The following is a 27,787-nucleotide window of genomic DNA, read 5'->3' on the forward strand; positions in this document are numbered from 1 at the left end:
ACGAATAGGGCAACGTTTGGACTCCACTGATATCAAAACCTTTCTCCACGAATCCGTACTTAATGTGTAAATCTCAGCCTCAGGCCATGACAGTTGTCCTCCATAAATATCACGAGTACCCCCATTCTTAGAATCTTGAAATCATTGTTTTGAGAATCATACCCAAAACCAAGTGTGATATAAGTAAAAGGGTTGATCCTATGACGATGAGAAGAGACAACCTTAAACTTTCGAATGCGTGGGTTCCACAAACTTACCATACGATAACCTTCGGTAAAACTATCAAAGCAGAACAAGCCGTTACATAAGTTAACCAAGTTATATTTAGGAAAGGGGATTTTCAGCCTAGAAATCTCGGTCAATGTGCGGTTACTATTGTAAACAAATGTACACAATTCACCGTCCAACGCACATACTATAAAACCATTATGACTCTCATTGTTCGTGGTCGTGGTATTGGATAATAATTTGGGTTGCTTGCGGTTGAGATTGAGATTGAGGTGTGTCGTAATAAACAGGCGGCTGATGATAATGGAATTCCATGAATGGGAAACGCACCTGAATCGGATTAAGGATTTCACTGGCAGAAGAGTCAGGATGTCGAATACGGGGTCCTCATCGAGACACTGTTCCATAGGTCGAGACATAGTTGATGGTTCGATTATAATAAGGTAGATTTGGCTTCCTGAATATTTCTGATCTGCGTTCAGCCAACAAGAACAACTTATATGCACATCACAAAGAAAAGGGTTTATGTTTGTGTTACTTGGTGTAAAAGCAACAGAAGTTAGGATAAAACAATCTTCTAGTACTAAACAAATTCTGATTACATAGAAAATCAATTTATATATTTTTTAAAACTAATTAAAACTCATCAGAATTGTCTACGTGGCAATGTAAAAAAAAAATGAAGTAAAAAAATTGAAAAAAAAAAAGGGGACGGATGTTACTTTTTGGATAAAACAATCTTATAGTTCTAAACAAATTCTGATTAAATTAGATTTAATAAATATATTTATTTTTATAGAAAATCAATTATATTTTTTTAAATCCAATTAAAACTCATCAACAAATTAGTATGTCATTAACCAATTAAAACTTACCAACCAAAAAAAAAAAAAAATGAAGTAAATTTTTTTTTTTTTAAAAAGGGAGAAGTAGATTACTTTTTGGATAAAAGTAACTGATGGTGTAAGAAAACGCCAAGCTGATTTCTCATCCATATGACCATCCATAACAACGTACAAAGTGGAGATGAGTGGCTGTTACACTCGTCCTTCATTCACTCGTCCAATGAAGGACGTACTAGCAGCGAACCTCGTCTGTCCTTAGTGATGGACGAGTGAGGTTCACCAAGAGTCATGACACTCTTCCGAAAGCCAAGAGTCATGTTGTTTGAATCAGAACACAAGTCCCGATGAGGTAACTCCCATGACAGTTATGGAAGTTACTCTCTGAATCCTCCAAACTCTACGCCGATAGGAGAAATAACTGTCAAGCTAACACTATATAAAGACCCTTCTACGCAGAGGTATGGACACTTTTTTGATTCTAGAGAAAAATTGGTGAAGTCTTTGAAGTGCTTTCTTTTCTACTTCAATCCACTAACTTTACCATCGGAGGATTTCAGACCGGCCTCCACCGGTCTTCTCTAATCTTCTTTGGTTTTTCAGGACTCACTCTTCAAGATCATCAACATCCGAAGACCTTTCAGCCCACTAATTTCTAAGGACTCATAAGTTGGCGCCGTCTGTGGGAAGTAAGAAATTTGTTGTCTTTTGAACTTAGTTTATTAAGTTTTGTAATTTCTTTCTCCAATAAAGGGTTGAAATGGTTCGGACAAGATCTAGGGCTACTAGTCCAGGCCCTCAACAAAGCAGGGACGCTTCCAGTAACCCTCATCGCGTCCGTCAATTAGCACCCACCATGCAACCATCTTCATTCCAACATATGCAATCCATGGCCGCTGCTATGGCGGAGTTAACTCGTTAGAACCAGGAGTTGGTCAGACAACTTGAGTTAAGGAAGCAGCGTCATGAATGGAACACCGAAGAACGGGCCTAAAGTCAAGAAGAGGAAAGGAATGTTGAACCTGAAAACCAGTCAAGGGGTACCGCTTCACGGAGGGTACCTCATTTGGGAAGGGAAATGGATCAAATGAGAAGGGTTATAGATGAGATGAGGGAAAATATAAGGAAAACAAACCTTGTGGAAGACTTAGTTCACAGGACTGATTCCCCCTTTCTGGCTTCCATCAATGCTCATCCTTTACCACCTAAGTTCAAGATGCCTCATTTAGATTCATATGATGGGACGCAAGATCCTTTTGACCATATTGCCACCTTCAAAACTACTATGCATCTTCAAGGAGTTCCAGATGAAATAATGTGCAGAGCTTTTCCTACTACCCTCAAAGGACCTGCACGAGTGTGGTTCAGTAAAATACCCTCTAACACAGTGACATCCTTCAAAGAGTTAAGCAAGTTGTTTGTTAACAATTTTATTGGAGGGCAGAGGCACAAACGTTCTTCGTCTAGCTTGCTAACCATAGAGTAAGGGGAGAATGAAAGTTTGCGGTCCTTCATCACGCGGTTCAATAGGGATGCCTTGGCGGTGGACGAGGTGGATGATAAGCTCCTTCTGGCAGCATTTTATAATGGAGTTCACTCTGATTTGTTTATCCACAAGTTATATGAACAAGCGCCTCAAACTATGGCTGAACTAGTTCATTCAGCCCAGAACTTTATGAATGTGGAGGATGCTATTATAGCCAAGAAGAGGAAGAGAGTTGAGAAAGTCGAAGCCAACCCAATGCGTCAGTCGGAACAAGGCCCTCGTCCTAAGAAGGGACGAACAGAAGATAAGAGGGATCGAGAGAAGAAAGCAGGTCCTTCAACGCGAAATCAACAGTACACCCCCTTGAACGTGCCACTTGAGCAAGTCCTTATGCAAATCAAGGACGAGCTTTCTTTGAAGTGGCCAGAGAAAATGAAGGGAGATCCCAACAAGCACAATAGGAATAAGTATTATCGCTTCCATAGAGATCATGGGCATGATATGGACGAATGCTTTGATTTGAAGCAGCAGATTGAGAATCTTATCAGGCAAGGAAAGTTGAGAAATTTCCTTGGACGAGACCACAAGGACGAGAAATTGAAAGGGAAGGTAGAGGAATCATCACGACCACCGCTCGGAGAAATAAGGATCATCCTAGGGAGAAGTCCTACAGGACAATCGTCCAAGTCAAAGAAAGCATACTTGAAAGCAGTACAGAACGTTCAACTCTCTGGACGATTACCGAGCGAGAGGACTACGGATGAGCAAGCGATCACCTTCACGGACGAGGATGCAGAGAGAATTCATCATCCTCATGACGATGCTATTGTCATCACCCTCCTTATTACTGACTACAAGACTAGAAGGGTGTTGATAGATAACGGAAGCTCGGCTGATATTTTGTATTATCCAGCCTTTCAGCAGATGAGGTTAGGACGAGATCGGCTCCGACAAGCGAACTCCCCCTAGTAGGTTTTGGTGGAATGAAGGTACAACTTGTGGGCAATATTTCATTACCAGTGACAGTGGGAGCATACCCGCAGCAAGTTACCAAGGAGGTGAACTTCCTTGTGGTAGATTGTTCATCGTCCTACAATGCTATAATTGGAAGACCAACTTTGAATAGTTGGAAAGCTATAACATCCACTTATCACCTGTCGGTTAAGTTTCCAACGGAGCAAGGAGTAGGACAAGTGCATGAAGACTAACTAGCAGCAAGAGAGTGTTACTTGGCAATGTTGGCCATGGACGAACAAGTCCAGGCCATGAGTATTGAAGAAAAGAGAGTCGTAGCAGTACCTGCTGAAGTGTTAGAAGATGTTTCTTTAGACGAGACAAACCTGGAGAGATGCACCAGAATTGGGACGGATCTAGAAACAAAAATTAAGGAAGACCTCGTTCAATTTTTGAGGAAAAATACTGATGTATTTGCTTGGACTCATGAGGATATGCCGGGTATAGATCCTAGCATCATCACCCACTGTCTAAATGTATGTCCTTCCTCGAAGCCAGTGTGACAAAAGAAAAGGGTGTTTGCCCTGGAGAGAGATGATGTTATTAGAGATGAGGTTCAGAAGTTGATGACGGCAAAATTTATAAGGGAAGTATACTATCCAGATTGATTGGCCAATGTGGTAATGGTCAAAAAGGCGAACGGCAAATAGAGGATGTGTGTAGATTTTACTGATCTTAATAAAGCCTGCCCCAAGGATAGTTATCCATTGCCGCGCATTGACCAACTGGTGGATTCGACTGCAGGCCATAGATTGCTCAGTTTTATGGATGCTTTTTCAGGGTACAACCAAATAAGGATGAATGAGGCCGACCAAGAGAAGACATCCTTTGTCACTAGTCAGGGATTATTCTGCTATAAAGTAATGCCCTTCGGTTTGAAAAATGCTGGAGCGACATACCAACGACTAGTTAACCATATGTTTCGTCCACAGATCGGGCGGAATGTCGAAGTTTATGTGGACGACATGCTGGTGAAAACTTAGGACGAGGGAAGGCATCTAGACGACTTGCAGGAGACATTTAACACACTAAGGCAGTATCACATGAAATTGAACCCTAGCAAATGTGCTTTTGGAGTGTCATCAGGGAAATTCCTTGGTTTCATGGTTTCACATAGAGGGATTGAGGCAAACTCGGAAAAAATAAAAGCAATTCTAGATATGAAGCCTCCACATAGTATCAAAGGAGTCCAGTCTCTTACCGAGTGAGTTGCTGCCCTTAACAGGTTTGTTTCTAAAGTTACTGACAAGTGCTTACCATTTTTCAAGGTTCTAAAGAAAGCATTTGAATGGACGGACGAGTGCTAGAGAGCCTTCGAAGACTTGAAAATGTACCTTGTTATGGCTCCGTTGCTGAGTCCGTCCGTGGCAGGAGAAAAGCTGTTTTTATACCTGGCAGTAACCTCGCATGCCGTAAGTTCGGCATTGATAAGAGAGGAAGGGAAAGTACAAAAGCCAGTGTATTATATGAGCAGAGCACTAAGGGGAGCGGAAGAACGATATCCCCTAATGGAGAAGTTGGCTTTCGCATTAATAACGGCCTCCAGAAAACTAAGGCATTATTTCCAGGCTCATATCATCAATGTCATGACGGACCACCCACTCAAAAAAGTAATGAACAAATTGGAGGCTGCAGGACGATTGATTTAATGGGTTGTCGAGCTTAGTGAATTCGACATAAGGTACCAACCCAGACATTCTATAAAAGCTCAAGCACTGGCAGACTTCATTGCAGAGTTCACCCCAAGTCATGATGATGTAAGTAAAATGGAAGGCAACTAGAAATGGATTGTCCATGTAGATGGATCGTCTATGCAGCACGCCGGGAGGAATAGGTGTGGTTTTGCAATCTCCAAAAGGGGATAAACTAAAATACAAAGTTCGCCTGCAGTACCAAGCAACCAATAATGAAGTTGAGTATGAAGCTCTTCTCAAAAGGCTAGAATTGGCCAAGTTCGTGGAAGCTAAGTCAATACTCGTCTTGGGAGATTCTCAACTAATCATGGGCCAAGTGAATGGGGTGTACGAGGCTAAGGAAGAACGAATGAGGAAGTATCTTAGCAGGGTTATGTGACTTACGAAAAAATTTGAGGAAACTAACTTCGTTCAAATCCCAAAGGAGGAGAACATGGAAGCAGATACATTAGCAAAAGAAGCTTCGGCGAGTGAAGCCATCGACAAGTTTGATGAGATTCAGTACATGCCGAGTATAGACATCCCAGAAGTGCAACAGGTGCAGAGTGAAGGAAATTGGATGGCTCCCATTGTATCGTACTTGAAAGAGGGACGACTTCCAGAAGAAAAAGACGAAGCAAGAAAGCTGAGGATAAGGTCAGCCAAGTATGTTCTTATGGACGAGGTTCTGTACAAAAGAGGCTTTTCCCAGCCTTATCTCCGGTGTCTAGCTCCGGACGAAGCGAACTATATACTTAGGGAAATTCATGATGGAGCATGTGGCAATCACTCAGGAGCCAGATCACTCATCCACAAAGTCGTCCGTGCAGGATATTACTGGCCAAACATTCAAGCTAATGCTAAGGCCTATGCCAAGGTCTACGATCAATGTCAACGGTTTAGTAACGTCCCCAGACAACCATCAGAATACCTAACCCCAATGACGGCCCCATGGCCCTTCACGCAATGGGGACTAGACATCCTGGGTCCTTTCCCAATAGGTGTAAGGCAGATGAAGTTTCTTGCGGTTGGTATCGACTATTTCACCAAGTGGGTGGAAGCAGAACCTTTAGCTAATATCACACAACAAAATGTCAAGAACTTTGTGTGGAAGAACATTGTGTGCAGGTTTGGCGTGCCTAGGGTGCTGGTATCCGATAACGGATGACAATTTGACTATGCACTTTTTAGAGATTTTTGCATACACTTTGGGATTCAGAATCACTACTCCTCACCCGCCCACCCACAAGCAAATGGACAAGCTGAAGTTGCAAACCGATCATTGTTAAAAATAATCAAGACTCGGCTTGAGGGAGCAAAAGGAATATGGCCAGATGAAGTACCAGGTGTTTTGTGGGCATATAGGACGACAGTGAGAACTCTTACAGGAGAAACTCCTTTCAAGCTAGCCTATGGGACTGAAGCAGTCATACTTGCAGAAGTGAACATGGCCAATCATAGAGTGGCAGCCTATCAGGACAAAGATAATGAGGAGTAACTTCGTTTGAATCTCGATCTAATAGACGAGGCGAGGATGGACGCTGAACAGAGGATGAAAAGATACAAAAATCTTATGGCTAGGCAATATGATGCAACGGTAAAGCCAAGGCGATTTGACATAGGCGACCTCGTCCTGAAAAGGGTCTCCTTAGCCACAAAGAACCCAGCTCATGGGAAGTTGTGACCTAATTGGGAAGGCCCCTACAGAGTTGTTAACTGCAAGAGACAAGGATCCTATTACTTGGAGGCCTTAGACGGGAGGAAGTTGGAGCATCCTTGGAATGTTGAGCACCTGAGGAGGTACTACCAGTAAAATGCCAGCTTAGATGAACATAACTTTGGACGAGTCTGGAGGCTGTCTATCTACATAAAAGACTATTCTACATAAAAGACTTGTTTATTTATATTTGTCTTATTATTATGTTAAGGACAAAATTATGGTTTGGCTTGTGTTTGTTTTTCTTTAAAGGCAGGCATTAGTTTCTTAAGACATGCCTCGTCTATGAACAATATCTGTGTTGTGAACAGTATTTGTGGAATGTACATGATGTTGTGTGAATCCATGATTTCAGTACCACTTTTTGTTCATATTGACTTGAAAAAAGCTTAAAAGCTCAACACGAGAAAATTCTCTGGACGCGGAGATGTAATCTCAAGATTTCCTAGTAAGTGAAATCGAGGCATGCTCGTTCAAAGCAAAGGACGAGATAAGGCCTATGCCTAAGATCAAATTACAAGCGAAACCAAGGCATGCTCGTCCATAAAATGGGGCAAGGTAAAACATAATACCTAACCATACCATGGACGGGGAAAAGCATGGGCGTTTTGAACTTGTTTAAATCACATACTAAAACTGTCCACAGACGAGCAAAATGCAAAGACAAGTCTAAGGACGAGAAAAATGCACAGACAAGTCTAAGGACGAGTAATGCTTTTACTTAGCCATTTCAAGTGATGCTTTTATTAACCATTTCACATGGACAAATCACACTCAAGTGGAATTCCAATAAAAATGGTTTAAGTATGTATATGAAATGTAGACGAGCAAAACAGGAAATCCTATATATAAAAGTAAACACTCTCATCCATGCATATATAAGACAAACGGTATTCATTTGATTGTTTCAAGGGCGGACGAGAAACGTCCTAAACACCCTTACAAAATTTTTAACTGTTTTATCAAAACTCGTCCTTAAACATGGACGAGCTAAATGTACTTAAATTACATATATATATATATATATTAAAAAAAAAAAAAAAAACTTAAGTCATCAAGGTATTTTTTAAGTTGAGGCATCTAAGTTGGGGTCGTCTTGAGGTTGGGTTGTGGCATCGTCCTCTATGGGCGTCCTCAGAGTCGAGATGAAGGAGAGAGCTAGTGGTGGCAGCATTCAAATTGAGCACGATGGAGCTGAAGTCCACATTAGGAAACTTCTCAACAGCGTCCATTCTAAAGTCTTCAAACCTTGCTGCATAGTTGGTATCCAAAGCATCAGTATATTGTTTAGATGCTCTGAATTCAGCCACTGCATCTTCCTTAGCTTTGGAGAGGAGAATACTGTGCTCGTCGCTCTTTTTCTGCAAGTCTTCAAAACGAGCATCTTTTTTTGCAGCACTAGCCTTCAAATCCTCAACCAAAGCTTTCAGGTCCCTCGCCTCGTCCATCGTCTTAGCGGCCACCTCAGCCCATTGTTTAGCTTCTTCCTTTAACTCCTGTATCCTCGTCTCTAGCAAGATCCTCGTCTTGTCCAACCCGGTGGCCTGTCTGGACACTGCTATAAACTTGGACATGTCCTATAAAAGTCAACAACAAATATAAGTTAAAAAAAAAAAAAAAAAAAAAAAAAGAAGAGAAAATGTACATTTGGTCAAGACGAAGAAAAATGTTACCTTGAAAAGGTCATAGGCACCAGAGTGTTCAAAGTCCTTGAGGGACATGTCGTAGCAGACGTTTATATCCTCGTCCGAAACAGCGTTCTTGAAACGTTCGCAGGCCAGATCCTCGTTTTCAATAATGTTTGAAGGGGCCCTTTGGGACGGCTGAGACGAGGTGGGCACAGTTCTGGACAGTGGAGTCTTGGACGGGGTGGACTCAACAGGAGTGGACGAGTCGATATCATAGACTTTGGCTGGCTGATGGGACGACAGAGTAGGCTTAACTACTTGAGATGAGCCATGCTTGACCTTTTTACCACGTCTGCTAGGGAGGTTTTCCAAATCCAAGTGTTTGGATATGGTCTTCCTCTTATCTCCAGCTACAGGACGAGCTTGGCGATCAAGCTCAGGACGGGTCCCCTCAGCACTTACCTCCTTTTCCTTATTGCCTCTCATGGTTGCCATTCCTATAAAGAGACGAAGAGAATTCACTTAGACAGGAAAATGAAAATAAAAGATACAAGGAATGCAGAAATCTAATACTTACTTTTTCTTACTATAATCTCGTGTGCAAGTGCAATGTCAGATGGATTAGGACCTAACCCCCACTTGGCTAGTCGTCTGAGATTGACCAAGGAATGAAAATCCCTATCTGTGTGTAGACGAGCCCTGTGGACGCAATCATAGTGCAACTTGCTCAAAGTGGGTCGTCCAACGGCTGTAATGGAATAAATTGAAGTTAAATGAGATAATAATAAATAAAAGGAAAGAGAGAGAAGAGGGGGAAAGCTAAGGGACTTACCCTTAGGACGAAGGTTCCCTAGGTCCCCAGTAAAACGACCAAAGGTATCCTGGCCAACGTCTACAGGATTTCCAGCCCAGAATCCAGAGACGAAGAAAAACTCCGTCTTCCATTTTCTGTCAGACGAGGCCAAGGATTTCACTAATCTACAATCTTTACTTCTGGCTGTGAATTGATAAAAGCCAGGAGATTGATGAATCTCTGAGAGTTTATAGCAGTAGAGGAACTCGTCCACAGTAATAGGACGGTCCCCTCCAAACACTTCCCTCCATAAAATTTGCATAGAGATAATTAATCTCCATGCATTTGGGTTGAATTGACACACTCCTAAACCTAACCTAACTAATAGCTCTCTGGTAAAAGCATTTAAAGGAAACCTAAGACCTCCAAGAAGGTAGGCCTCATATACACCTATCCCAAATTAGGGATTACAACACCACTCTCCACGGACGGGTAATCTAGGATTAATCTCGTCTGGGATTTGGTACCATTCCCTAAGGTTGTTTAATCTTTCCTCGTCTGTCTTGGAAGGAATATCTACAGCACAACTATATACAGTTACCTCCATCTCGTCCAAAGGACTGGATGGAGGGACGGAAGACGAGGTGCCTACATGGGATCCTAAAGTTTTTCTATGTTTTTTCTATACTTCTTCTAAGGGAAGCCCAGGGACCCCTGAGACATACTCCTCATCAGTGGTGTTTCCCCTACTACTACTACTGGTATCACTAGAGTTATCACTACTCTCGTCATAATACTCGTCTATAGCTTTTTCTGTACTATTGCTAGACGAGGAGATGGTTATTTCTGACATTTTCTGAAAAGAAAATTTTGTAAACCTAAAAGACGAGGAGAAAGGGAGTACCTGGCTCTAGGATGAACTGAAACTATGGACGCGAGGAAACTCTTAGACGAGGCTCTAGACGATGAATGTCAAGGAAGGAAAATCTCAGAAGTGAGGAGGGTAGTGGGGGCATTCCACTATTTATAGATGGCTGATCTAAGCACATGAAATGACACAACCAACCAGATGATGACACGTGGTCTTCGTCTCGAAAAAATGAGTCGACGAAATGAACCACCAATTAGATTGTGACATGTGGCATCTCCGATTGTTGAAAGAAGCTCGTCCGTCCAGAGAGGTAAATTACTATATTTTCTTGGACGACCCATGGACGAGGGGGCAACTGATGGTGTAAGAAAACGCCAAGCTGATTTCTCGTCCATATGGCTGTCCATAACAACATACAAAGTGGAGATGAGTGGCTGTTACACTCGTCCTTCATTCACTCGTCCAATGAAGGACATACTAGCAGCGAACCTTGTCCGTCCTTAGTGATGGACGAGTGAGGTTCACCAAGAGTCATGACACTCTTCTGAAAGCCAAGAGTCATGTTGTTTGAATCAGAACACAAGTCCCGATGAGGTAACTCCCATGACAGTTATGGAAGTTACCTTCTGAATTCTCCAAACTCTATGACAATAGGAGAAATAACTGTCAAGCTAACACTATATAAAGACCCTTCTACGCAGAGGTATGGACACTTTTTTGATTCTAGAGAAAAATTGGTGAAGTCTTTGAAGTGCTTTCTTTTCTACTTCAATCCACTAACTTTACCATCGGAGGATTCCAGACCGGCCTCCACCGGTCTTCTCTAATCTTCTTTGGTTTTTCAGGACTCACTCTTCAAGATCATCAACATCCGAAGACCTTTCAGCCCACTAATTTCTAAGGACTCATCAGTAACAATCTTCTAGACTCATTGGCGGAGCTAGGGAGGGGCCATCCGGCCATGGTCCCGCTGGATTTTTGAATTTTCCATTAATAATAGCTTGAATAGGTAAATATATTACTAAATTAAATAGAACTTTCCTTACTAGATGCCCTTAAATTTTAGAATTTAGACTCAAAATGTAAAATTTATCTTAAAAATTTATAATCAACCCATCAAAATTTTAAAACTAATCTAAAAAAAAAAAACCCAAAAAAAAAAAATATAGTACAAAAAATATTATCTATCAGATAGCCCATTTCTCAACCCATGACCCTCTAAATTCAATAAACACATTCCAAATCTAAGTGTTGAAGGGTCGTCCAGGTGCCTATTTGATAGACGACCTTTATGCCCACGGACAACCTCCTGACGGTGGACGACCCTCTTATGCTGGGTTAACATTTTTGGTCTTGGACGACACTATGGACGAACTGGAGATAGTTCGATTTCTAGTTCACCATCACATATAATTTGTAATTAATATATTATCCGATCACAAAAAACCTAGGGTGTGATGAAAAAATTATTTCACCACAAATGCTTTGACCCTCGTCACACCCTTAGGTTTTTTTTTTATCAGAAAATATATTAATCCCAAAAATAGAAGAGTCTTTGAATATTTGAATTCAAATATATAACAAATACAGATAGGTATTAGGCATTTGAATACAAATAGGTAGTGAGAATTTTTATTTTTTATTTTTTATTTTTTTTGTATATGAGATGGTATTACTCTCTTAACTTTTTTTTTTTTTTGTTTTTTTGTTTTTTAGGAAAAAAAACTAAAGTGTATTTTATTTCAAAATTTATATGAAAATATTTTGGTATGCCAAAAATTAATGAGGAAATAGCGGAATTATCTTATTAGTAGTATAGATGGATAAAAAAAATTGTAAAATATATATAGGTCTCCACTGTGCCTAGAATAAACTTAAAAAAGAAAAAAAGGAGTGTCTAAAAACTTCCTTGTTAGTTTCTTTCTCCTCTTTCTCAAAAAAAAAAAAAAAATGTTTATTTCTCCTCATCATCACTCTCTCACTTCCCTAAAGACTAAAGAGTAAAGAGTAAAGACAAGCCGAAGCATACTGCTTCAAAATCAAACGATGTCTAAGCCTAGGAAAAAGCCAACGTTGTTGTCCTCGTCCCACCATCGTCTCTCTGACGACGTCGTATTCGATATCCTGACTCGGCTGCCAGTGAAACCCATAATCCGATTCAGGTGCGCTTCTAAATCCTTAAACTCAACCATCACCGACCCCATTTTCATCAACGCACACTTCAACCTCAACAAAGCTAAATCAGTGTCCAACAACAACAATGGTTACCTACTATGTAAGACACGACCAGTGCCCACTTCGTCTGAGGCTGACTTGTGCACGGTCGTTTGCAATAATGACCACACATTGACAGAAATTTCTAGGTTCAAAATCCCATTTGATCCTTTCTACATTATTGGCTTCTTCAATGGCATATTCTGCCTCACTGCTCTGGACGAGGACCGTGATTCTTTGTGTACTAAATATTTTGGGTATAATTGCATGACGTGTTTGTGGAACCCAAGCATTAGAAAGTTTAAGAGGCTTCAAGCCAACAACCATTTCGATACTATCGGTTATGGATTTGCGTATCATTGTCAAAACAATGACCTCAAGGTTTTGAGATTTTTGCGTCTTGTACATAAAGGTCCCTTGTGGTGGTCCTTTCAGGCCGAGGTTTACACATTGAGTACCGATTCGTGGAGATTGGTGGAGCCACTTAATGGGTTGATAAAATCTGTTTGGAGGATTGAATCAAACGGTCTATTTTTTAATGGAGCTCTGCACTATATAGCATACACTCGCCACAACAATTTCCTCAAGAAAATCATTTTGTGCTTTGGTGTCAATGATGAGAAATTCCGGGAGATACTACTGCCGCAGAATTACGCAGTTGAGTTATCTCCAAGCTTTGATCAACTTGCGGTACTCAAGGGATCACTGGCTTTGATCAATTTTGGCCAATGTGCAGGTGTAGACAATGAGTTGCGCGAAATATGGGTGATGAGGGATTATGGTGTTGCTGAATCTTGGACTCAAAAAGTTGTGCCGTTGTTGAATTTTAAGAGCATCTTTGGCTGCATGGGCAGTGGTGAACTTATGATTTCGAGTATCAGGCCATTTTCTTCTGATCGATTCTTTTTATTTGACCTCAAGAGTTTAAGTGAGAACAATCTTAGAATTGAAGATCTTGGAATTGAAAATATTTCACTGGAGCATTACACAACTAATCTCATGGAGAGCTTAGTTTTACTCAATGATTAAACCATAAGGTGGTAATCTTTTGAAATTCTTATTGATGAGTTTGTTCTTTATGAATGTTGTCTGTCTTTTGGGTATCTGATTTTCTTGTTGGTTCTTATGGCTGAATATTATATTTGTTTGAGTTTTTTTAATGTATCATTTGGTGCAGGAAATGTATGTAAATGAGGTTGATAAGTTGTGGTTTACAAAGACATGCATGAAACTCTTCTTTGTTGTTTTTGATTGCTTTTAATGTTAAGGTTCATTTTCTAAAACTGACTCTACTATGATTTTTTTATTAGGTCTTCTGTATAACTTTGATTTTGGGGTTAAGGGAAAAGGAAATAATGTCCCATTGAAATGATCATAAACAGGTACGGTTGTTAGTGTCTCTAGGACTTTGTTTTGAGGTAAGGGAAATTGAAATAATGTCCCCAAGAAATGATCCTAAATTCTTTGGAACTTGCTGTTAGAGTTGTGGATCTTTTTGTTTGGATAAGTAGAGTTATGGAACTTGCTCAAAGATTCAACATTGACTAATTCTAAGGTAAAGTTTGAAGCTTTTATATGTGTGCTGCTTTACTGAATTTTCTTTAAAAGCATAGAAAAAGTAAGGTAAGGTTGGAAGCTTTTCTCTGAATCTATGTTATCACTGTATTTTTAATTCCTTTTGTTGTATACATGAAAGTACTGCTTTTATGTAGAAGGTCAAAATCACTTCAGAGGTAATGAGTTGTGACTATTATTTATCAACCAACTTGTATTTCCAATTCTAGTCAAGGCCATTTCATTGTGAACCATGTCTAGCCATCATGCTGTTATAGTGTTATATCATTGAAATTTAATCCTCATAACACAAAAGAAAGTTTTCAGTAACTCATGCTTTTTATTCTTAACAAAGAGTTATCGGTACTTAGGCTGCAATTGTTTCAACGTAAAACTTCTTCTGCAAAATGTTTTCCCTATTTTCAGGTGTTTGACCCAACTGAAAATGTTACTTCTTGTTTTTATTGACTTATTGCATTATATACAATGTTACTTGCCTCTAGAATCTGAATAAACAGGACATATAAGGGGTCTAGGAATTAGGATTATGGTAGCAAGAGAGGCTCTTTGCCCATTACACTTTACACTTTCACGAATTTTATCATGATAAATTTAGTAGAGTTAAAACATAGATATCAGACTTGAATGACCAAAACAGATGTAAGCCAATCTAGTGACTTTTTCAACCCCATTCTGACCAAAACAAAAGAAAAAGAAAGGAATGAATTGTGATAACAAATTGTCCATGTAACCCAATTTTCAAAGATGTCCAATTAGAGCTCATCCAATTAGGGGACCACCATGACATCTGAACACTACCTGAATCTTACTGGGTAACAGAACAAAGCCATAAATGACTCGGGGGAATCTAAATGAAAAAAACCCATCTAATTTACCATGATTAGCCAGATAAAACAGAGTTTCCAAGTACAATTGATATAATCAAAACAACACCACCAAAAGAGAGCAATAGCTAGTCTGCATCATTCTACTAACTAACCATCTCTGGGAACCTGTGAGATCGATTTAGGATAGTAAGTTAGTCTACCAAATCAACTCTTTATCTCTCAAATTAACCCTTCCCTCTCACTGTTCTTACCTTCTAACACCATATTCTCACTGATCTGACCTCCTAACTTCATACTCTCTTTCTTTGTGATAGCATCCTGTTTTTTATTCCCAATATTTGCTGATCTGAAAGATGATTTAAATAAAGAGATTTGTTAGCTACCCATATATGATTTGCTGGTTTGTTCTTCTGTATGAAAGTTGTCTGTGATTTGGTTCCTCTCATATATAATTTCTCTGCCCAATTAGGAAATATGGTGCAAGGTGATATTTGTTAGCTGCCCATACATGATTGATTGTTGGCTCTTACGGCTGAATGTTATATGTGTTTTGGGTTCTCTGGTGTATCATGTGGTGTGGGGAATGGCTGCAAGTGGGGTTGATGAGTTGTGTTGTACAATGATATGCATGAAGCTCTTCTTTGTTTTTTTTTTTTTTTTTTTTTTTTTTTTTTTTTTTTTTTTTTTTTTTTTTTTTTTTTTTTTTTTTTTTTTTTTTTTTTTTTTAATTTATTGCTTTTAATGTTAACAGTTCACTTTCTGAAATTCACTCTACTAGGAGTTTTTAAGGTCTCCTGTATGACATTGATTTTGGGGCTAATAAAAATAGAAATTCCCTGTGAAATGATCATGAATGAAAGTCTTTGGAACTTGCTCTTTTCTTTTGGTTAGAGTTGTGGAACTTTTATTTTGTGGGATAAGTAGAGTTGTGGTAATTGCTCAAAGATTAAACATTGACTAATTCTATGGTAAAGTTTGAAGCTTTTTTATGTGTACTGCTTTACTGGATTTTCTTGAAAAGCATGGAAAATCCCTGCTTGACCTCTACAAGGTCAATCTTTGTTGCACTAATTATCTCTTCACTTCTTTATGTGTTAATTAAATGACAGGTTATAGTAAGTTCTTGTATTCTGTTGCTTTTTGGCACTAGTAGTTCATGAAGCATTGACGAGAGAGAGAAAGAGTTAATGGGATGGTGTTGCATGCTTTTGCTTTTCTGTTTTACGTGTAGTTTCTCTGTTCTTGGCGCCTATACATTACAGTCCTATCAAACCCACTTGGTCTAGCAACTAAGAAAGAACTTGGGAGTTTCCAATGGAATTGGCGATTTGAAATGGTATTAGAAATGGGAGCGTTTTGGATTTGGATTAATGTTAGTGTTTTGGAATGATTATGTATTAGAGTTTGGATGGAAGTATTAAAGTTTCACATTAAACTTTTTTAACAAGTTTCTCTCCTGCAACTTGTGGATGGGGTTTCTTTCTTTCTTTCTTTCTTTTTATTTTTTATTTTTTATTTATTTTAGTATTCCAACCTATAGATTTAGTTCCATGATCCCCATATCTCTGACTCGGCTGCCAGTGAAATCCTTAATCCGATTCCGGTGCGTTTCCAAATCTTGGTACTCCATCATTGCAGAGCCCATCTTCATTAACACGCATCTCAACGAAGTTAAATCATTGTCCAACAATAACAACAACTGTAACAATGGTTATCTGCTATGTAATCCACAACTACAGGACGCTTGGTCTAGTAGAGACTTGTGCACGGTCGTTTGCAATAGCGACCACACATTGACAGAGATTTCCAGGTTTTTTGAACTCCCATTTCATGGTGCACGCATTGTCGGCTTTTGCAATGGCATATTCTGCTTCGCTGGTGAGGAACAATTTATTCATCGATTTTGGCCTAGTCTAGTAATATATTTGTGGAACCCAAGCATTAGAAAGTTTAAGATGTTCAAAGCTACTCCATTCACTACTCCTTATGTTAGTGTCACACTTGGACTTGCCTACCATTCTCAAAAATGCGACTACAAGATTTTGAGAATTGGTTGTTTTAGAGAACAACCCACTGTGACCGAGGTTTACACCTTGAGTTCTAATTCGTGGAGAAAGTTTGTAGTGTCGGTGGAGTCGCTTAGTCCATCAGGAGGATCTGTTACTAGTATTGTGGAACCATCTTTTTTAATTTTTAATGGATCTTTGCATTCTATAGCATTTATTCAGGGCTACAAATTCATTCTGTCCTTTGATGTGAATGATGAGAAATTCCAAGAGATAATACTACCTCAGAATTACTTGGATGGATTAGTTCTAATTTCTGAACTACTTGTGGTGTTCAAGGGATGTCTGGCTTTGATTGTTTTTGTTAAAACTCAAGATGAATGTATTGAGGAATGCCACATATGGGTGATGAAGGAGTATGGTATTGTTGAGTCTTGGAAAGTCACTAAACAAATTGTACCATTGGGAGATTTTAACTCCTTATTCGACTGCACGAATAGTGGTGAACTTTTGGTTACAACGGAAATTTATCCTGTTCAAATCTATTCACTTGACCCTGAGAGTTTAAATGGGAACTATCTTAGTCGAGATTATGAACCAAAGGCTTACATAGCTAATCTCATGGAGAGCTTAGTTTTACTCAATGAGTAAACCGTAAGGTGGTCATCTTTTGAAATTCATATTGACAGGTAAGTTGTTGTCTCATTTGAAGCTGTTGGAAAGTTTTCGTATCTATGTAATTTGTGGATCAAATGAAGTTATTATTGCTGTGTTTGCTTTCCTTTTGTTGTAGACATGACTATTATTTATCAGCTAAGTTTTGTAACTAGAACTTTGTGCACATTCATTCAGCAAACAAATAAAAAGAACTTTGTGCACATTCTAGACATGGCAGTGTCATACTGCAAAATACTTGTCTAGCCAACATAATCATATTTCATTGATCATAACTTTTAAAAAAATTTTTTTTTTTATGAGAATTAAGATAGATCATAACAGAATGAGTATTGGATATGGAATCAAGTAAACAATTGTAATTTTATCCCCAAGCAGCAGAAGAATGTTTTTAGCGCCCCGTGCTTCTTAGTTACAAATAATTATTGATAATAAATTGAGTCATGTACATTTCAGTACCAAGAAACCACAATCCACGTGAGATTAATGATTGGGAATATTAATGGCTTCGGGATTTCATTAGTGGTAAGTTTTTTCCTAATCTAAAAAGGGATACCTCATCACAACATACATCACCATCATTTGTGTTTTGAAGGTAATACTGTATCTGGTAATGCGTAATTCATGACTATGGAGGGTAATCTTTTAGATTGATTTTAGTGTGGAGCTTGTGTAAGCTCATAATTTAGCATAACCACTGGAGAAATCCAGTTAGAATACACAATAAGTTGTCCTTCCTTCCGCAGGGCTTTGTCAAATTCAACTGTGATGCTGCTATAGGAAATATTTTACAATAATTGCTATGGTTGCCAGAGATTGGAGAGGGATAATGGTCTTGGCTGCCACTAAGAAGGCCAATACCATAATAATCCCTCGTTAAGCAGAGGCAAAAGCAATACTATGCCATTGCAAATGGCAAAGTCTCAGAATCTGGAGAATGTTTTTATAGAAAATAACATCAAAGCTTTCATAGACGCAATGCAAGATGTGGTACAGAGCTGCCCTTGGAGGATTAGCAGTTGGAATTCAGTAGTTAGAGATCTCACTTGCCTTCCATGATTGTAAATTTTCTTGGCTTAGCAGGGATGTTAATTAATCCACTCATGTTTTGGCTTTGTGGTCTTTAAGAAATTATATGTTGGGTCCTTTAAATATGTGCTCTGCCTCCCGGGTTTTTGTTTATATGAATCTCCAGGATTCATGCTAAGTTTCTACCGCTGGCATCTCCTAATTGTAGCTCTTTTGATTCAGTAGTCTTAATGTTGAAGGAAAACAAGAAAGCTTGAAAAGATAGAATGAAAGTTGAGAGAGAAGCTGAGTAGAATTCTCTAGAAATTATATTTCTGAGCTTAGACTGAAATTACACAGAGTCTCTATTTAACATAGAGCTCTATAAGTGAACACGTGGGTTTCTTACCCCAACAAATTAACCTCTAACCAACTATTCTAACAAACTCTATAAATATCTAGTTTGTTACAAAAAAATATCTAGATGGAAAATATCTCAGAACACCAAGTATGAAGACGAAGAGCAGAGATGTGGAAGAAGACCGAGGAAGAAACTCAAGACGACGTTACACAACGAGCTTAATCACACTTAAAACAGTGTCGTGCTACTTATGAGAGAACAGTGTCGTCTTGGGTAACACAGTCTAACTGAACCAAATGATGTCGTTTATTCTTAATGAAAACGGCGCCGTTTGGCAAGTGACCGTTAGCTAGCCGTTGTATTTGAATTTGGTCTTCTTCCCCTTTCTAATGTATTATCAAAAAAGTCTTTATTTTAAAATTCATTCCGAGTGTATGATAGGCCAATTGTTCTTGTTTGATATACCAAATCGTAAAGTGATGTACCAGTTGATCCTTAGAAGCACTGATGATGGTGCAACGTGACATTGAGTGGCGCCAATAATAGGGGAGGTTATATTGTAAGGTGGTGGGACTTTGTGTGTGGGTGGGTGTTTTTGTTTTTTTCCTCTTAAGATTTGATAGAACTTCAACTTATAATGTTTGTTCCATGATGATTATACTTTATCATCAACCCAAAATATCAATTAGTGCATGGTTTGAACCTCATATCTCTTGATGATAAGAGATTTTAGCAATTGAACTAATTGATATACAGCAATTAGGAGAAAAGACTTGGGATGTATTTTTCTGCCAATTAGGTCCCATCCCTATATTTTTAAGATAATGACGAGAAAACCCATGGCCTTGGCATTCTGCAAATCCAATTGCTCATGACACCCAAATTGTTGATAAGGTTATATATGCTTGAGGTTTACATGTTTCTCCACTAATATTATACATTTGCAAACTGCTATACAACCAGAAGTTTCACGAGGCTGGCTTCAAAAAATTAAAACTGAAATAACATTGAAATCATATGTTCCTATGTGAATTTGTTCATTTTTTAAAGCTAGACTCACAAATTTTTATTTGATTATGCGTTTGTGGGTGAATTAATTTTTTCGTGATGAGGCTCTTTTTTTTTTGTTGGGTTTATTATCATAATTTTTCATTAATCCCAATTTAAGGTTTACACGTTAGATGAGATAAAAGTGATGAACAGTAACCCAAAAAAAAAAAAAAAGCAGTGCTATTCTATTGAGTCAATTGTGCTAATTAAAAAAAAAAATACTGAGAGCTTAGTTTTACTCAATGAGTAAACCGTAAGTGTGCCATCTGAATACAAAGATTAGTCAGTGGGACTTTCTAGCAAGGTGGTCCTCTTTTGAAATTCTAATTGACAGGTTAGTTGTTGTGTCAAGTGAAGATGTTGAGAAGTTTTGTATCTATGTTATTGCTGTGTTTTCTTTCTTTTATGCTGTAGACATGGCAGTATTGCTTTTATTTTGTAGAAGGACAAAATCACTTTAGAGGTTATGAGTTGTGGCTATTATTTATCAACCAACTTTTAGTGCTCATTCTAATCCTAGCAATATCATAGTAAAAAACACATCTAGCCATTTTAATGTTATTTCATTGATCATAACATAATGATTACTGGGTTTGGAATCAAGTTAATCCCCAGGAAACAAAAGAAAGTTTTCAGTGACCCGTGCCTCTTATTCTTAACAATGAGTTACCGGTACTTAATTATGGATCATCTGCATTTCAGTACAATGAAAACTACAATCTACAAAAAACCTAATTAATGATCTGGAAATATTGATAGCCTTTTTTTTTTTTTTTTTTGCTGGATTAATAGCTTGGGGATTTATTCAGATTAAAATTGTTCTTATTGGCTCTTTTTCGTTGATGATTAAGTGGATTCTTTGTTGATATACATTTTACATCTGAGCCCTGCACTCTATTGCGTATACAATGGACTTCATACTGATTTTATCCTTTAATGTCAACAATGTGATATTCAGAGAGGCAATGCTGGTGCAAAATTAGTTAGATGAATTCATTCTAGATTTTGAATGACTTGGGATGATATTTGTCATTGATTGTTTTTTGAGTGCATATAATCTTGTTCCTCTGTATACGAGAAGGACTTTAAAATTTGTAGTCATTTGAATGTGCTTTTAAAATATGTATGTTCATGATATCTTATCATGATTCATATAAATGAGAAGCTTCTTAACTTTGTGGAGTTCAAAATGAAGATAGTGATTTCAAGGGAATCTACTACTCTCCTTGTGAGAGGGTGGTCTCATGAGATCCTCTGATAAGGTAATATTCAATGTCCATGGACCTGCTTATGTGATTCAAGCATTATGGAGGAGTGCACTGTGAGAGTATTGACTTTTGAGTAGAGTGCTTGATAAGAGAACTTTTTGTGTTGGGCTCCCGTATTAAAATATGTGATTATGGTTGACGATGGAACTTTTAGAGTTAAGAGGATAACACTATTGTAGAGATTTTTAAAACCTTAATCCTTTAATGATAATATGCATCTCTGCATAAACTGAAGTTGCTGGCTAGTATGGGCAATTTTGAATGGTGGTAAGTTTGACATTAGAGCAACCGCAACCACAACCGCATCATTACGTGCAAAATCTATTTTGCAAGAAAAAACATACTTTTCTATTTTACATACCCACTTTTACAAAACACTCACATCAGTTTATCTATTCTATCATCTATTTTATTTAAACAATAATATTTCTTTAATTTTTTATTATATCAAATAAACCACTACCCACATGGCCCCACCCACCTTTTTCTTTCTTTGTTGTGAGAAGAAGAAAAATGAGAGAGCAACTTGATAGGGAGAGAGAAAAAAAGAATAAAAAAATTATTTGCACATGAAGTGTAACCGTGCATATACTCATGGTTACTATTCATTTGCAAAGCAGTTTTGTATATTTGCACATTTTTATAAGTACTGATATGGGTGTTTTCTGGGTTAAAATGTGCAAAATTGAGCATTTTTTTTGTATTTTGCAAATTTTTGCAACCAATAATGTGGTTGCTCTTAGGACATGAGTCATATGACAAATAGAGCTGCAATTGCTAAGAGATACTAACTTGGTTGCTTTAAATCCTATAAAGCTATAACCAAAATTGAGCTAGTTGATTTCTTTGTCAGGTAGTTCCAAAGTGTGGCTGCATCAAATCTAATTTTAACTGGAACAATCTTAAGCATGTAGACATGATAGAAAAACCAAACGGTTTGGATGGAATACCTTATCAAATCTAATTTTAACATTTTGTTCATATCTTTGACACATCAACGGAGAGTGAGATTGAAATTCTTTGCTCCACCTAAAAACATTCAGCATAACCTTGAATTTTAAAAACAGCACCCTTCATATGTATCAATTTGGCCCAGAAGCTCTTATACGTCCCATTACTCAACGTTATAACACCACTGTCCCTGAAAGTGAAATCCTTAATCCGATTCAGGTGCGTTTCCGAATCTTGGGACTCCGCAATCACCTGCACCACTTTTATTACCAAACACTTCAACCTCAACAAAGCCAAATCTTTATTACCCAATAATGACAATAGTCACAACTTTCATGTGCTATTTTCGAAGATTACTAGGTTAAATATCAGAGTCCCAGTTCGATTTGTTGGCTTCTGCAATGGCATAGTCTGCCTTGTTGTACACGTAAGTGTTATTCGTAGTTTATATTTGTGGAACCCAAGCATTAGACAGCGTAAGATGCTTCTAGTTACTTCCTTGACTGACCCTTTTGGTTGTCTCGCTTATGGATTTGGATATCATTTTCAAAACAATGACTTCAAGGTTTTGAGATTCTTTCGTCCTAGAGAATAACCTGTGGGGCTGTCTATTCAGTCCAAGGTTTGCTCCTTGAGTACCAATTCTTGGAGAAAAGTGTTGTCATCTATTACTGGGATTGAATCACCTAGTTTATTTTTTAATGGAGCTTTGCACTTCATAGCATATTCTCAGGACCACAAATTCATTTTGTCCTTTGACCTCAATGAATAGAAATTTCGAGAGATAATACTGCCAAATAATTACTTTGATGATTATTTTGAAAGTTTGAACGACTTATGGTATCTAAGGGATCGCTGGCTTTGATTACTATTGGCAAAGATGAAGACGAATTGATTGAGTTGTGCCGCATATGGGTGATGAGTGAGTATGGTGTTGTTGAGTCTTGGACTCAAAAAGAATTGCCATTGTCGGATGTTGAGAACTTCTTTGGCAGTGGTGAACTTGCAATTAAGAAGACGACATTTTCTTATAAACTCTTTCCATTTGACCCTGAAGATGTTTGGAAGTATCTATGTTATTGCTGTGTTTTCTAACTTCCTTCCTTTTACATGACTGAATTACTTTTGAAAAATCACTTTAGATGTTATGAGTTGTGTCTATTATCTATCAACCCACTTTTAGTGCTCATTCTAGTCATGGAAATGTCATAGTGAAGAACACGTCTAGCCATCATAATGTTATTTCATTGATCATAAGATAATTATTACTGGGTTTGGAATCAAGTTAACAATTGAAATTTGATCCCCAGGAAACGAAAGAAAGTTTTTGGTGACCCCTGCACAATAGTTATCAGTATGTAATTATGGGTCATCTGCATTTCAGTACAAAGAAAACCATAATCCACAAGATATTTAATTAATGATCTGAAAATATTAATAGCTTGGGTTTTTCCTTTTGTTGGATTAATAGCTTGGGAGTATATTAGAATGAAAGTTACTATCATTGGTTCTTTTCTGTTGAAAATTAAGTGGATTTATTGTTGATATAATTTCACATCCTTATCTATTTGTGAGCTTCGCCCTCTATAGCATAACAATGGACCACATATTCATTTTATCTTTTGATGTCAACTCTGAAATATTCAGAGAAACAATGTTGCTGCAAAATTTGTTAGATGAATTCATTCTAAATTCTGAATGCCTTGGGAGTTTAAAGATAAGCTGTCATTGCTTTGTGGGTGTATATAATGTTGTTCACCAGTATACGGGAATGGCTTTGAAATTTTTACTCATTTGAATGTGCTTTTAAATAGCTTGCTCATGACATCTTATCAATGTTCACGTACCTAAACCTTCTTGATCTTGTTGAGTTCAAAATGAAGAAAGTGATTTCAACCGAACCTGCTAATCTCCTTGTGAGAGGGTGGCCATAGACCTGCTTATGTGATCCAAGCATAATGGAGTTCACTGTGAGGGTATTGGGTAGAGTTCTAGATAAGAGAATTTCTTGTGTTGGGCTTCTATGTTAAAATATGTGATTTTGGTTGATGATGGAACTTTTGGATTTAGGAGGATAACTCTGTCAAAGAGTTTTTTAAATCTTAATCCTTTATTGAGGAGAAACAGATGGTGAAGGGCTTCTTTCTCATTCTTTGAGCAGTCTCGGGCCATAGGGAAGGAATTGCTGCAAGTGATAGAAATTTTCTCAATAAATTGCAATTTTGCAGAAACTGATATTGTTGTCTAGTGTGGGCAAATTTTGAATGGTGGTAAGTTCAACATCAAGATATCACAAATAGAACTACAATTGGTAAGAGTACTAACTTGGTTGCTTTAAATCATATAAGGCTATAACCAAAATGAGCTTGGTGATTTCTTTGACAGATTGTTCCTAAATGCTGCTTCATAAAATATAATTTTAATTAGAATAATCTTAAGCATGTAAACGTTATAGAGAAACCAAACGGTTTGGATGCAGCACCCTATCAAATCTAATTTTAACATTCTGTTCATATCTTTGTCACATACACTAAGAGTGAGATGGAAATTTTTTGGGGGGTATAACTTTCTGAACATCGAAATGAACCACATCCCATTAGTCTCCACATGCCCAGTTCATTTGATAGGAATATGAGATTAAAGACAGCTGCACCTAACAACATTGAGGCATAACCTTGAACTTCAAAAACAATAAACCTTCAGATGCATCTGTTTGGCCCCTGAAGCTCTTAACTATGTGTTTCTTCTCATCACATTGCTCAATGTTACAATACCGTTGTCCTTTGCAGTTGTCTGGTCTGCAGATACTAGTACTAGACTCTCCTTTGCAATGTATGCATGGAGGGTAGCTTCATTTCTTCAGAGATGTTGAAATTGGTATTGCTTTGTTAGTTTGGTGTTTCTCTCTACTGATATATGTTCTTTTTATTCAGTTTAAGTGGCTGCAGAAAACATACTAGGAAGCCAAAGTGATGGATGTCTTCAATTGGAATAATAATCTCATCGCCTTCATATGCTTCTCAATTTTATGTGCAGCCAAATCTGTTACTGTTAGTTCCATGGACAACTTTCCCCCATTAATAATCAATCTCAAAATTAAAAAGCTTTTATCTCAAGAACCAATCAGAAGCTCACTGCCTCAGGCATTTTAAACAAATTTTGGGAGGAGATTAATGTTGCAACACAAAACAAGCTAGCCCAGTCGAGGGTGATGCAGAAAACTAGAAAATATCAAAATCCCATCATATGCATTAACTCAAAAAACCATTCATCTCTTATAAAAAAAAAGGCCATTCATCTTTTGCTACAATAGAAGAAAAAGTCCATTATTGAGAAAGCTCCTCTAAATCTTATCATCCAGGACATGCATAGCTTGGGTTCACTCCCTCCCACAAAACTCATCTTTCTGTGGGTCTTATCCCAGTGAGTCTTGGCAAAAAGACTCCCATGGGCCGTTTTCCTAACCCAGCACACTTGGGCTTTTTCACAAGAGGCTAGGATTCTGCGGAGTCAGGGCTCTATCTCCCAGTGAAAAGAAAATATAATTTCCTTTTGTTTAACACTTTGGGTTGTTCTCTTATAACTACTCACAGGTTAAAGCGAAATTTGGACTTGCGAGATTGAATCTGTGTTGGTAGTTGTTAAAGGACAAGATAGCCCATTTTGTATGAGTTTGCTGGGCTCAGACTTAACTCACAATAGATTAAACCCATAAGTTGTTTACAGCCTAGACAACATGTCAAGTGCAACCAAAAAGAACAAAAAAGAAAGATCTTTGATTTTCACACGTCCATAATTTCCTGTTTATTTTCTTGCATTCATTTTTATATGTTCAAATATGGACAATTCTCAATCATTCTTGATTAATTATTTATATAAAATAATAATTATTAATAAGTGCGAAAAATATTTTTCACTAGAATTTTAGACTCTACCCGCAAGAGAAATGGCCTATCTATTCTCAAAAAGAAAAAAAAAAAAAGAAAGAAAAAAGAAAAAACATAGATTCTTATTCAGTGCTAGATTCTTGTCCATGCATGAAAGAAAATTATGGAAGAAAAAAATTATTGATGTGCACACTAAAAAAAAAACTGAGATTTTTGCAGTGAATATATGTTTATACTTTATAGTTAAGTAATTTGTTTGTATCAGAGTGTCCCATCTTGGTCTGTGTTGTGTTGTATTTGGTCAATTGACATATCTAGTTATACAGTTTAAAATCTAAAAATTTAACTTATATGAAACTTACATCCTATTTAAACAGTACTAATGTTATTGAAATTTCCACAGTTCTTATTTTCTACTCTTTTTCCCCTAAAAATTCCGTCAACCTTCTTCTCCACTCTTATTCCCCTCATAATTCTACCAACCATTTTCAATTCATGCATGTCATACATTCTACAAACAACTATAAGGAACAACACTTGCAAATATCTGTCTGTTGTTTATCTCTTACAAGGTGAGTTACGTCTCTTAAGTCGTTACTTTTCTTTTTATAATATTCATGTTGATATGTTTTAGGGGCATAGCTAAGCATGAAAATCTCGTTTTTGTTAAATTATTTGTTCATGCAAATCTTGTTTTTGTTAAATTATTTGTTCATGCAAATCTTGTTTTTGTATTATGTGTTTTGCAATATGAACTGATTTGTATGATTTGTTTTAAATTATTTGTCCATAAATTCTTGCCTAAAATTTCATATAGCAAAAATATATTTCAAAATTGACATAAATTTTCCTTAAAGAAATACTTACTTTGTTAGCCTATAATATAAACGTATGCTATAAGAAAGCCCAAAAAAAAAAAAAGTTAGTATATGCTCATAAACCTTAAAATCTAAGTTTTAGGTATAATAATAATAATAAAAAAAAATTGTACAATATTAGAAATATTTATTTATTATCGTATGAATGCATGAGAACATTATATAATCTGTCTTGTTTTAGAAAAAACAAAATGAAGAGCTACATAAAATAATTAACGTAACCATAACAGATACTTCTAAATGTTAATGTTATGCTAATTTACTTAAGAAAAGGGAAACAAAAAATAATTTTAACTACTATGATGGACAGTAATAAATTATCAGTGAACCAATCCTCTTTAATAGAATTTTCTCAGCTCTAGCTATTTAAACATTGAATATTTTTAATGGATTACCTTCTTGTATTGCATTTTAATGACTATGTAGTGTTAATATATTAATACTATTGTTATGTTTTAATGTAGATGGCAGAAAAGTTGTTCATTTTTCTTATCCATTTCGGTGGAATAATTAAACATGGTGAAAATAGGGTTTATTATGAAGGGCCACCTCCTTCTATGCTTCCATTAAACCAGGGTGTTACATTTGAAGATCTATGTGATGGAGTAACATCCACGATTCATATAAACAGAGACGATTCAAAACTTATTATTTGGTATAGATTTCCTTTTCAATGTCATCCACATCCTGTTATTTACCAGCAAGTTTTGGTAGAAAATGATAATGGTATCAATGCAATATTCGATATGTTAGGCTGCCACTATGGATTTGTAGGTGCAGAGTTGTACATGAGTTTAAAGCCCATAAGAAGCCACCAAGATGTTTTTCCCATTCA

General features: G+C 37.3%; 3 protein-coding genes across 3 annotated transcripts; all 3 read left to right on the forward strand.

Moving 5' to 3' along the window:
* The first annotated feature begins 2,712 nt into the window (after positions 1-2,712).
* On the forward strand, positions 2,713-3,525 carry LOC136063162 (uncharacterized). Its single transcript, XM_065763139.1, has one exon. The coding sequence runs from the start codon at positions 2,713-2,715 to the stop codon at positions 3,523-3,525; it is 813 nt and encodes a 270-aa protein (XP_065619211.1).
* Positions 3,526-12,193: 8,668 nt separating this feature from the next.
* LOC112038545 (F-box/kelch-repeat protein At3g06240-like) lies at positions 12,194-16,273 on the forward strand. The gene is made up of 2 exons (XM_024071364.2): positions 12,194-13,503; positions 15,978-16,273. The coding sequence occupies exon 1, from the start codon at positions 12,299-12,301 to the stop codon at positions 13,493-13,495; it is 1,197 nt and encodes a 398-aa protein (XP_023927132.1). The 5' UTR covers positions 12,194-12,298; the 3' UTR covers positions 13,496-13,503; positions 15,978-16,273.
* Positions 16,274-16,418: 145 nt separating this feature from the next.
* Positions 16,419-17,525, forward strand: LOC112038544 (F-box/kelch-repeat protein At3g06240-like). Its single transcript, XM_024071363.1, has one exon. The coding sequence runs from the start codon at positions 16,419-16,421 to the stop codon at positions 17,523-17,525; it is 1,107 nt and encodes a 368-aa protein (XP_023927131.1).
* Positions 17,526-27,787: the final 10,262 nt, after the last annotated feature.

Source organism: Quercus suber, unplaced genomic scaffold, assembly GCF_002906115.3.
Source record: "Quercus suber isolate HL8 unplaced genomic scaffold, Cork oak 2.0 scaffold_493, whole genome shotgun sequence".
NCBI classification, from domain to species: domain Eukaryota; kingdom Viridiplantae; phylum Streptophyta; class Magnoliopsida; order Fagales; family Fagaceae; genus Quercus; species Quercus suber.